General features: G+C 32.6%; 1 protein-coding gene across 1 annotated transcript; it reads left to right on the forward strand.

The window, feature by feature from the left end:
• The first annotated feature begins 3,605 nt into the window (after window positions 1–3,605).
• Window positions 3,606–7,161, forward strand: LOC128199304 (uncharacterized). The gene is made up of 6 exons (XM_052888276.1): window positions 3,606–3,615; window positions 4,085–4,106; window positions 4,681–4,918; window positions 5,456–5,533; window positions 5,924–6,071; window positions 6,989–7,161. Exons 1-6 carry the CDS (start codon window positions 3,606–3,608, stop codon window positions 7,159–7,161), a joined length of 669 nt encoding a protein of 222 aa, XP_052744236.1.
• Window positions 7,162–10,895: the final 3,734 nt, after the last annotated feature.

Here is a 10,895-nt window from a genome sequence, read left to right on the forward strand (position 1 = left end):
ATTTAATACAAGATTTCATGTTACGAGTATTATTCGACTAATTTCCTTCAAAGTACTGTCCTTGTTGGAGTACTTCAGTGGTTATATAAATCTGATGACCTTCTCAAATTTGTATATATGAGTATGACAAATGTTTTGAACCTGATAATGAGTTGTTGAGTTAGCCAATAGTGTAACTATTCATCATCATCATCATGTCAGCCGATGGACGTCCACTGCAGGACATAGGTCTTTTGTAGGGACTTCCAAACATCACGATCCTGAGCCACTTGCAACCAGCGAATAACTAATATCCTTCAAAGTTTTACAGTTATATTTACATTGCATGAATAACTTTAACAGCAAGAATAATTCTGTATTTTATAATTAAATACGTAATTTAATAAGAAAAACAAGAAAAGAACACCCCCATTATTATTTACAGCGCTCCAACTCGGGCGCGCACTCCATTGAGCATTGCGACCTGCGATATTTCCTCAATACACAGGGTGTCCCTGTTCAATAAAGACATTTATTGGAGTTTACTCCTTAATAATCTATTTTTCATATACTATGAAAAAATATGGGCACTAAAGTTCGATGAACGAATGACAGCGTTACGTTTTTTGTGCGGAACCTATTCTGCTTACCTTTCAGCGTGCGCTGCCGCCAACAGCACTAGTGCGCCGCATGTGCGCGTTGTTGGCGGGCGCGCACGCCGCGGCCTGCTGCTCCTCGGTCGCGCACCTTTCACTTTTCAGGCGTAGGTATTGAGAGTTGCATAGTGTATGCTGCGGAGCAACATGCACCTATTTAGACAGTTGATCTGAAAGAGTAAATTCCATTCGTGCGTCGGAGCTGATACACACTTTTTTCAATAGCAGTAATTTTATATTGTGACTAATTAAAGCCATCAATTCAACACTTTAGGTGATTAATATGAGTAACTAATACCTAAAATTAATTGTAAAATTAGTGTATTGTGTTTATAAATTAAATGTTATATATAGGATGAAATAATAACAAGATATTTTTCTTGCAAGAACAATTTGACAGTCTCATGGCGCAGTGATATGGTGGATTTACAAGACGGGTTCTATCTCCAGCTGGGCTGATTGCGGTTTTATTAATTTTTCCAGGTCTGGCTGGTGGGAGGCTAAAACCGAAAGGGGTGTGTATTTTCATCATACTCCTAACAAGTTAGCCGCTGCTATCTTAGATTGTATCATCACTTGCCATCACGGGAGATTGTAGTCAACTTGCTAAATAATAAAAAGTATATATCGTTTCTCTACAACACACCGATCAAAATTAATAAACGCCAAATAAGAAAAAGAAGAAAGATATTTCTATCTTACAAAACTTCGCGTTTTGTAATAAATTGTATTAATATATATGCCTAGAACATCCTGTATAACAGACAAATTGAAAGCAATGAAGTCGAAAGCGTAAGTTCTCAATCATTCAAGTTAACGACAATCGTGAAGAGGGGGCTGTTCGGTACAAACAAATTGCGAAAATCTCATGGATGCGGCATTTTTATGTTTTACGAATGTTTATGTCCTCCTTTAAGACTAGCTGATGCTTGAGACTTCAAGACTGAGATTTTAAGACTAACTTCTCGTTAATTTGGGTTTTCCAGGAATCCCGCAGGAAATCCACATAAGGGACGATTTTTGGAAAATCCTTTCTTAGCACATGCCTGTGTCATAATAACTAACTGCATGGTAAACTTCAGTTCCGTACACTGGTTTAAGTTGTTTGATAGACTTGCCAGTAAGAACTGCCCTTTGCGATTAAGATTTCAGTTAAATTATACGAGTAAATCAATTTTTCACTAAACGACATGACACGTTCAATTTTAAATTTTGCTTTTGCTAAACGCACTGTCCCACTATCCCGCATTTAATTACATTAAATCCTTTATCCAAAGGTTGTCTGGTAGATATTGCTATAAGCAATAAGACCGCCTTTGCACATACTTGTTTTCTATGTTTTCCTTTGTTTTCTTTGTTATTGTTTTTGTTTTGTGCAATAAAGTATAAATAAATAAATAAATAAATAAAATAAATAAATAAATAAACGTTAAATTGTTACGTTAATTATTGGATGAGATACGAAAAAACAATTATTGGATTGCAATTTGCATCACTCACTTGAGAATGTTACTGATATGTACATACTTTATGCTATGTTAATGTATTTTTGTTATTTAAAAAAAAAGGTTATACATTCTATAAATAAAACTATAAACACAATCTATTCGCCCCATATAATTAAAGGTTTTACTTCAATGCGTGCCAGTTGCCACATCCAAACATCGACCTATTTCCCAAATCACATCGCAGGCTTGTTCGCAATAACAACTTAATAGTGTAAGAGCATGTGGATTGTCGACAGAGCCGCCTAATGGGGACTCTTAAACAATTTAGCGCACTTTTATGTCAATGTTTTTCCCTTGATTGCTGTTGCTTCCTAGAAGGCAACGTAAACGCATATTTATGTTATTTATATAGAATTTCTTTTCGTTAGTCTCGCTAAATCTAAATAACAGCTTAACAGATTAACCGACTTCAAAAAAAGGAGGAGGTTTGTCAATTCAACGGTATATATTTTTATTTAAATATTTTGGAGTTTATTGGAGTTTACTCCTTAGAAATCGATTTTTCATATATAGGTATGAAAAAATATGGGCACTAAAATTCGATGAACGAATGACAGCGTTACGTTTTTGCGCGCACCCTATTCTGCGCACCTTTCACCGTGCGTTCGTGCGTTGCCGCCAACAGCGTGCACACACCGTACCTTTCACTTTTCAGGCGTTAGTATTGAGACGTACATAGTGTATGCTGCGGGGAACATACACCTATTTAGACAATCGATCTGAAAGAGTAAACTCAATTCGTGCGTTGGAGCTGACATACACTCACACACACACACACTTTTTGTTCTATTACTTACTTAAACAGGTAAAGTTTGACCGTGTTGTTTGAAAGTCTTTACAAGAGGCCTAAGTCCAGCATGGACGTCCATCGGCTGGCAATGATGATGATAATGATAATGATACCTCCTACAAGGTAATATCTAGATCTACTTAACCGGGAACTCCAGGTGAGACCGCGGGACATGGGCTAGTCATAAATAAAATAAAAAGAAAATCAGTTAAGTAAATTATTTGTAAACACGTATAAATCATGTCTAAGTTATCCATTATTCAGGACACTCACGTATATACAATACAAAAGCCGGAATTAATATCTGATAAAGATTCTGTCGCCCTTTCAGCTTTGGCTTTTGTTGGGACGTGTGAACGAATTGAAAGGCTTTGTTACGTTGCGGTTGGCTCACGTCATTTTACTGTGAAATTCTGTAAGCTGCCATATTCAGGTATTCGCGTTGATGTTAGCATATTCGCTTATTGAATGTATTGGCAATACCTTAATTGGGGCTTATGTTTATGCTAGCAGTAGAAAAAATAATGTGTTAGTGAGTGCGCGTGAAAGCCGTAAACAAATCAATAAATTTACTAAACAATTATAAAAATGTAAAAAAAAAACAATAGATTATTTTATAGGATTATTATATATTAATTTATAGGAAAAGCTAAACGAATTTTCATAAAAATCATGTCTGATGGTAAGTGATAATGCAGCCTGTGATGGAACGCGCAGACATAGAACAAATTATTTTACTTTTAGTGCTATAGTTTTATTCATACGCCCTAGTTATATTAACTCAATCTAAAAATGTAGTTAGAATACTTTGCATTATTTATACAATACTTTGGTTATTTTAACCAAAAATTTGAATAATCAAAAAGTATATTACTCTTTTTGGTTGATAATATTTTTTTTCCTGTCTGTCTGAACCCAAATGACGACCACGACCACTCTGTCAAGAGTGTAACGACGAAGAAGAAGAAGAAAGTCTGAACTATTAAATGCTCCCTCATTAATTGCACATACTCCTGTATTTATTATTTAATGTCAAAGAAAAATAACTCTTGTTGTGTGACTAATGTTGAACTCTTACCTTTAGTGTGAAATGAAAAGACAATAACAGAACTAACCACCGATAACAGTTTAATCCGAATTGTTATTGACAGTCGACCCGCAAACTGCGTTGAGGTGACTTTGTGAACAAACAACATCAATACCATTCCATTTCCATCCCAAATAAATCATTAACCATGACAAATTTCGAACCGATCAAAACTTTCACAAATAGTAATATGATTAATGTCAAAGATAACCAATTTAAAAGAAATCGCAAACGTGATATGTTGAACCGCTTCAAGATCATTCTCAATTTGTTATTCATCTGTGGTTTCAACTTCAAAGCCTTCAAACTTTGCAATAAGTTTAAAATCCTATCACGTGTCTACAGCATCGGTCTCATAATTTTAGTTACTTGGGCAACAATTTACTGTTGTGCTCAGAAAAATGTATTCCAAATATGGTCAACTGTCGAATACGTTTTTTCTGTTGCTATCTTAATCGTCTATAACAGTGAATTGACCAAGTTTTCCCACGAATTAAACAAGATCGATACTTATTTAAGGATCAAAGTCAGTCACTACAACATGGCTAAGAAGAGAACTTTTTTAATCACTGTGGTACTTTGCTTAGTTAGATTTTGTTTCACCGGGATCCATTGCTTGCGTAAAATCTGTTTTGACAATGTCATTTCCTTCATCATCAGCCAATTCGCCTCCTTTGCCTTAGACATCAATAGAGTATGGCGATTTATTCTTCTTGAAACAGTCCGCTATCGTCTCTGCTTTCTTCGTCGCAGGTTAGAAGAAGTACCAGAATGCAATTACTATTTGTATGTCAGCGAAAATAAGACCATTAAGAAGAACAAAATGTCGTTTTGCGTAAAATTATACAAAAGTATCGCTGATATTTATGATCTGGTTGCTCCGGAGATCCATTCTTGTGTAAGTTTTTTTTTATTATTTATTTATTGAAATTGTTATCTATTATTTATATCTATACTTATAATAAAACTGGTTGAATTCTATACATTTATTCGCTATTTGAGATTTTACTTACACCGAACGTTACCGTGGCATAGAGTACTAGTAGCGCCATCTAGAATCTATACTTTTAATACGAATTATGTACATTGAAGATATTTTGAAAATTGATTTCCACGCGGGCGCGGTTTTATATTTTACAAAAACAATGTTAACAGATAAAATTGACAATAAACAACAACTGTTAATCCTTAAAATAACACATACAAGTACTTCTTTGTTCTGTGCTTACCACCGTGAGTTGTCAGCTTTTAGATGTTTTATAAATCTCACTTTTGAATAGCTTCTTGTTTTGAGAAACAGTGCTTTCATGCAATTTGCTTGAAGAAATCAGAAATAATCAAATGAAAAACGTTAGAAATGATTTCAATGATATCAGTCATCCTAGTTTTGCTTTTAAAGAAATTATTATGTGTAAATTACGTTTTTTTATTTCAGATGTTCGTAACTGTTTGTTGCACTATTCCTAAATTGATTATCAATTTTTACCACATTTTACTGGTTCAAGATGGCCGCGTAAGTCAATATTCTATTCCTTCTTGTTATTATCATAAATTCCAATCATGATGGCATGTAAATTTTCTTCTAAATTTAAAAAAAATGTCGTATAATCTTTTTGCCTTTGCATACTAAATTTAGATTATTAATTGTTTTTATTTATTACGGTATTTTTGTGTGCAATAAAGTATTTCTTCTTCTTCTTCTTCACTTTTTCGCTGCTTATTGTAAAATAACAATGTTACTTCAGAAGCCTTACGCGATAAACATGTGGATGCAAATATTACAATAGAATAAATGGAAATGCTGCAACATAAAGATGCAGCTTAAAATATTGATTTTTTCTTTGTGTGTTTGTCCTTTAACAGAATATAATAATTTATTGTATTTCTTTATACCTTTTGACAGGAACCTCCTGAGGACTTGGGTTTTCTGATCACTCACGTTCTACAGCTGTGTTTTCTTTTGTTTTCACCATGCATTATTGTTGAATTGCATTCAATCGAGGTTGAGAAAATGAGGATTTTCTTGATGCATAGATATATTGAAGAAGTGGGTAAGTATATTTAATATTGTTTTTATTACTAAAACGCATTCTTCCTTCCTTTCGTACAACGCTGCCTTTATACGTTCTGAAAATCACATTAAAAAAAAACATACAGTCGTATTGATAACCTCCTCCTTTTTTATTCGTTTAAAAATTCTTTCTTCCACCTTCCAAACATACCTTCTTCTTCTTCGGTTCTGCATGCTAATTCACTGAATGTGACGTATGTTAGTTAACATATACGAAATTGTGATTCTATGTAACAAATGTCAGTCGCAGCCTACTGACAACACTTCGTGGATAACATACAGTTGGTAGATGACATGTCTTGGTTGATTTGATGTTTATTTTAATAGGTTGTTGAAGACCAAATTATTAAATAGGCCATCAGGGCCATTTCCGTACTAGACCACGATGTTGGCTGACTTAGGTCCATTAATGCTGGTATCCACTGGGGACTCAAGGAGTGTTACTAAGGAGGGAAAATATACACATATATTAGGAGGATTATTTCTTATATTAAAATTTTATGTTTAAGTTGCGTATAGATAGAAGTGAGAAAAGTTAGTAATTTTATAGTTTTTAAAAATTCATAATCTATTACTAAGGCCGTGATAGCCCAGTGGATATGACCTCTGCCTTCGATTCGGAGGGCGTAGGTTTCAATCCGGTCTGGTGCATGCAACTACAACTTTTCAGTTGTGTGCATTTTAAAAAATAAATATCACGTGTGTCAAACGGTGAAGGAAAAAAGCCGTAAGAAAACCTGCATACCTGAGAATTTTATTAATGCTCTAGGTGTGTGCCAATCTGCATTGGGCGTGTGTGGTCGACTAATGGCCTTACCCCTCTCATTCTGAGAGGAGACTCGTGCTCAACAGTGAGCCGAATATGGGTTGATAATGATGAATCGATTATTATTACAGATCCAAAGATCAAGGAAGAAATAGACACGTTCCTTCAATACACCGGCATCAGAACATTCCACCGGAAGATATGGCGATGCATTCCTATGAACATCGCTCTACCTCTAGAAGTGGCTAACATTTGCGTGTCTGCTATTATAGTTTTGATTAATTTCACCCATTTGTATGGCTAAATGAATGAAATCCTTTGGTTTCACGTTATTTGAATAGAATGAAAAAATAGGCCTTCATCGCACGAGAGTTTTTTTAACGGACGTTATAAAAGCGTTCAAATACAAATTTCGTGCGAATGAGGGCTTGGGGTTTTCAAGTGTGAATTTGTTTTTTAGAAATAAATAAATAAAATATTTTTAAGTGTGATAAAAAATTAACATTGAGTAAATTGAGGTTTAATTTTTTATTTAGCATACATATTAAATTCAACTGTAATTGTATTGTAATACTAGCTGATGCCGCGAGGTTTCACCCGCGTGGTTCCACTTCCCGTAGGAATACGGGGATAATATATATTCCTCGATAAATGAGCTATCTTACACTAAAATACCAGTAGTTCCTGAGATTAGCCCTTCCAAACAAACAAACTCTTCAGCTTTATAATTATAATATTATTATAGATACGAGTATTTTAAAATAGGGGTTTACCTACATCACCTGAAATAAATTTATTTTATTTCAATTTTTTTTAAGATTCGATTTTTTTTATTGAGAAAGAATACAGGAAAGAATTATGGAACTTAAGCTAACTTATCCTAATAACTATACAAATCATGCCCACGTGGAATGGTGGCAACAATACTGGATGCACTGCTTTCAAGTTGTGTTAAATTATAAAATCTTTGATATAATATTATTATAATAAAACGAATAACATGAAAACACCTGAATTTACAAGGCGAAATTATTATTTTCCACAAAAATGTAACATTTATTGAGAGTAATCTAACATTAGGGTCGGATGCTTTACAAAAGTTTTGAGGTGACATTGTTAGTCCGATGTGCAGTGAGCTCGTCACGCCTCCCTTTTAAAATGTCAATTACTTTTATAACAAAGAAAATAAAAATGTGGTCGAGGGCAAAAATATCTACAATTTACCTGCTTACTAAGCAATAATATATTATAGATACATTTGAGAACCTTCTCTGTGTAAATTTGTATAAGTTCAGTCAAATTTACGTAATTTAGTAGTACTATAAATACATGACTTAACTGTCGAAAAAAGGCGTTATAACCGATTTCAAAAATATGACTGTAGTGTATATTTCCTTTGTAGAATAACAAATATCTTATATTAGAATTTAAACTATCGTGAGTGTTATTCATATTAATTTATTATGAAACACAGCTAAGACTCACGTGATACAACGTCTGAGTATACCCGACTAGTTTCGAACCCATACGGGGCCCTTAGTCATGAGCTGGTTGTTGCAACGCGGCACGATCCAAACAGCTACACGTCAGCGCGCGCGGCAGCTCGCAGCGCTCGTTTGGAGAGGAGGGGCCGAGGGGTGGGGAGTGAAGGTTTAATTACGAAATCCCAGGATATAATAGTTATATCAGTTTTAGAGGTTTGAATCTGAGGTATAAATTTCTTCATACAAATTTTGATAAAAATTATTTAGCCTATGTTACCCGGACTATTATTACAAATCTTTTGACACATCATTCAGTAAGATCAGTTTGTTAGTTAACCGCTAAGGCATACATAAATAGACGGCCAAAATCATTGCCCTTGCCTTTGGTTTCGCCGTAGTCGTAAAAAACGAGTTTGAAAGTCAAAATGCATAATTATTCATTTCTAACAAAGCACCTTTTTGAAATCCAAAACTAATACATTTAAAATATTTAAAAGTAAGTACTACAGCAAAACAATAAATCATATAATATTCGACTAAAGTTAGACGGAACAGTATATTAAATTCCAGATTTTCTATCCTATTCCTATATCCTAGACGCTTAACTAAAAGTTCGAGTATTTTATGTGTATGCTAAGAGGTAAACAACTCGTAATTCCTAGGAACTTGTAGATTTTACGACGAATATAATTTTAATTTTATATACTCGAATATACTTACTGCATAAGGACAATATTTGAAATCGAAAAATATGTTTTTAATAATACCTCTAAATTACTATGATATACGAGTATAATAATTAAAATAAATATGTATTACTGTGTAATGTAAAAATATTCTAAATGCAGACAAAGACGACGCAACGCGAACAATCTAAGTGTTTTTCAAATGTAAATATAAAAGAGATAGAGCTAATATATTGTATAACTTCTATATAGAGTTTATAATTTAAATCATGTTACACATTTTTGAGCAAACCAAACAATCGACAATATGCTCTACACTATAATTATAACTATTTCAATTTATAAATACATGAGCGAACAAACTTTTAAATTAAGATAATCTTTTCAAAAATATTCACCAAAATTTTGGTCATACTTTCATTGTTTTAAGCGAACTTTTTGTCTAATATCTAAGATCGCCAATAAATTATTTTGACTTATTAATAAATTATGAAGTATTTAATAAATACTTACATTCATTCATTCATAATTATTTACAAAGACTTTTCTCGATATCTACAACAGATTTATTATATGATCAAAATAAGAAACAATACTAATATAATTACGGGTTTAATACATATTATATTTAAAATTCGTATTTTATGCGTAGATGTATTTAATAAATAGTCAGAATGCTTATTATTTGTAAAAATAAATAGTGTCTTATACAGACCTTGAAATACCTGCTTTTTGGAAGATATGTATGTCTTCATATATTTCATTCAATAGTCACTTATATGCTTTGGGAAATTAAACTAAACTTGTTGCATTGGAATCGGAAATACAACTTGAACCATTTAAACTGACATTTTAAATGGTCTTACTCCTAAATTGTTCATTATCGTTGTACTAGATTGAAAAAAAAATCATTTTTTTTTTGAGACGTGAAAACATATAAATTAAAATTTGTGAATATTATTTCACAATACCAGCCAAAACGCTGTCGGTCATGGTGGTGTATATTTCATCATTTAATGACGTCAAGTAAACACTAAACCTTAACCAATCGGTTTAGTGTTTATTAAAATTATTAGTTATTAATTAGTTTAACGTTTGCCCCTTTAGTACACCTATATTAAGAATGTGTTATCTACATTAAGTTTGGAAAAAAATATAAATGTAATTTTAAATTAAGTTTTATGTGAAATCTTTAACTTTTATAAATTATTATTATCGATATATTTTTAACCCTGAACACTTAATCCATGTACTTAATACAAAATTAAAATTGTTTTTATTAATTTTGATATGAGTCAACTACCCTATTATGAATTTTGCTATCACTGACAAATAGTAGTGGTATATTTTATATAAAGTAATTTATTGTTATTTTTATCCCAAAACCCGCTACAGCTATTTATACATACATATGTATTAAGATATATAAATAAGATTTACTTAAACTCCGTTTTATAGGCATTCGACTATTAAACATTACGATATCGGCTTACAACTATCAAAGTTATGACATTAGGCGGAGGCAGGTGATACCACGTTATGGTCATCGTAAAACTGGTTATGGGTTCCATGGCGGTAATGTTTTGTGTTTACATCTGAGATCGTAGGTACTCCCTGATGCAGTGGTACATAGGTTTGATTCCCAGTTTGGATAAATACACAGACAAACAGAACAGAATAAAATTTGAAAGAACAGAAAAAAATCAAATTGTTTTATTCTGTTTTTTCAGGGAGAATCCTAATTTGATTTCCGGTTTTGATAAATAAAAAATTAACATGTTTTTTTATTTACCTTAATTTTTAATCTAATAATTTTTCTAATTATATTTTATTTTATTATTATGTATAAAAACTGGCTTGAGTAAACC

The sequence above is a fragment of the Bicyclus anynana genome, chromosome 22, assembly GCF_947172395.1.
Source record: "Bicyclus anynana chromosome 22, ilBicAnyn1.1, whole genome shotgun sequence".
Lineage (NCBI taxonomy): Eukaryota > Metazoa > Arthropoda > Insecta > Lepidoptera > Nymphalidae > Bicyclus > Bicyclus anynana.

Bases quoted from the DNA above. Each gene is read 5' to 3' on its own strand.
- LOC128199304 (XM_052888276.1), top strand. The intron at 4,919-5,455 runs GTAAGTTTTTTT...TTTTTATTTCAG, and splicing joins CTCCGGAGATCCATTCTTGT to ATGTTCGTAACTGTTTGTTG. The intron at 5,534-5,923 runs GTAAGTCAATAT...ACCTTTTGACAG, and splicing joins TACTGGTTCAAGATGGCCGC to GAACCTCCTGAGGACTTGGG.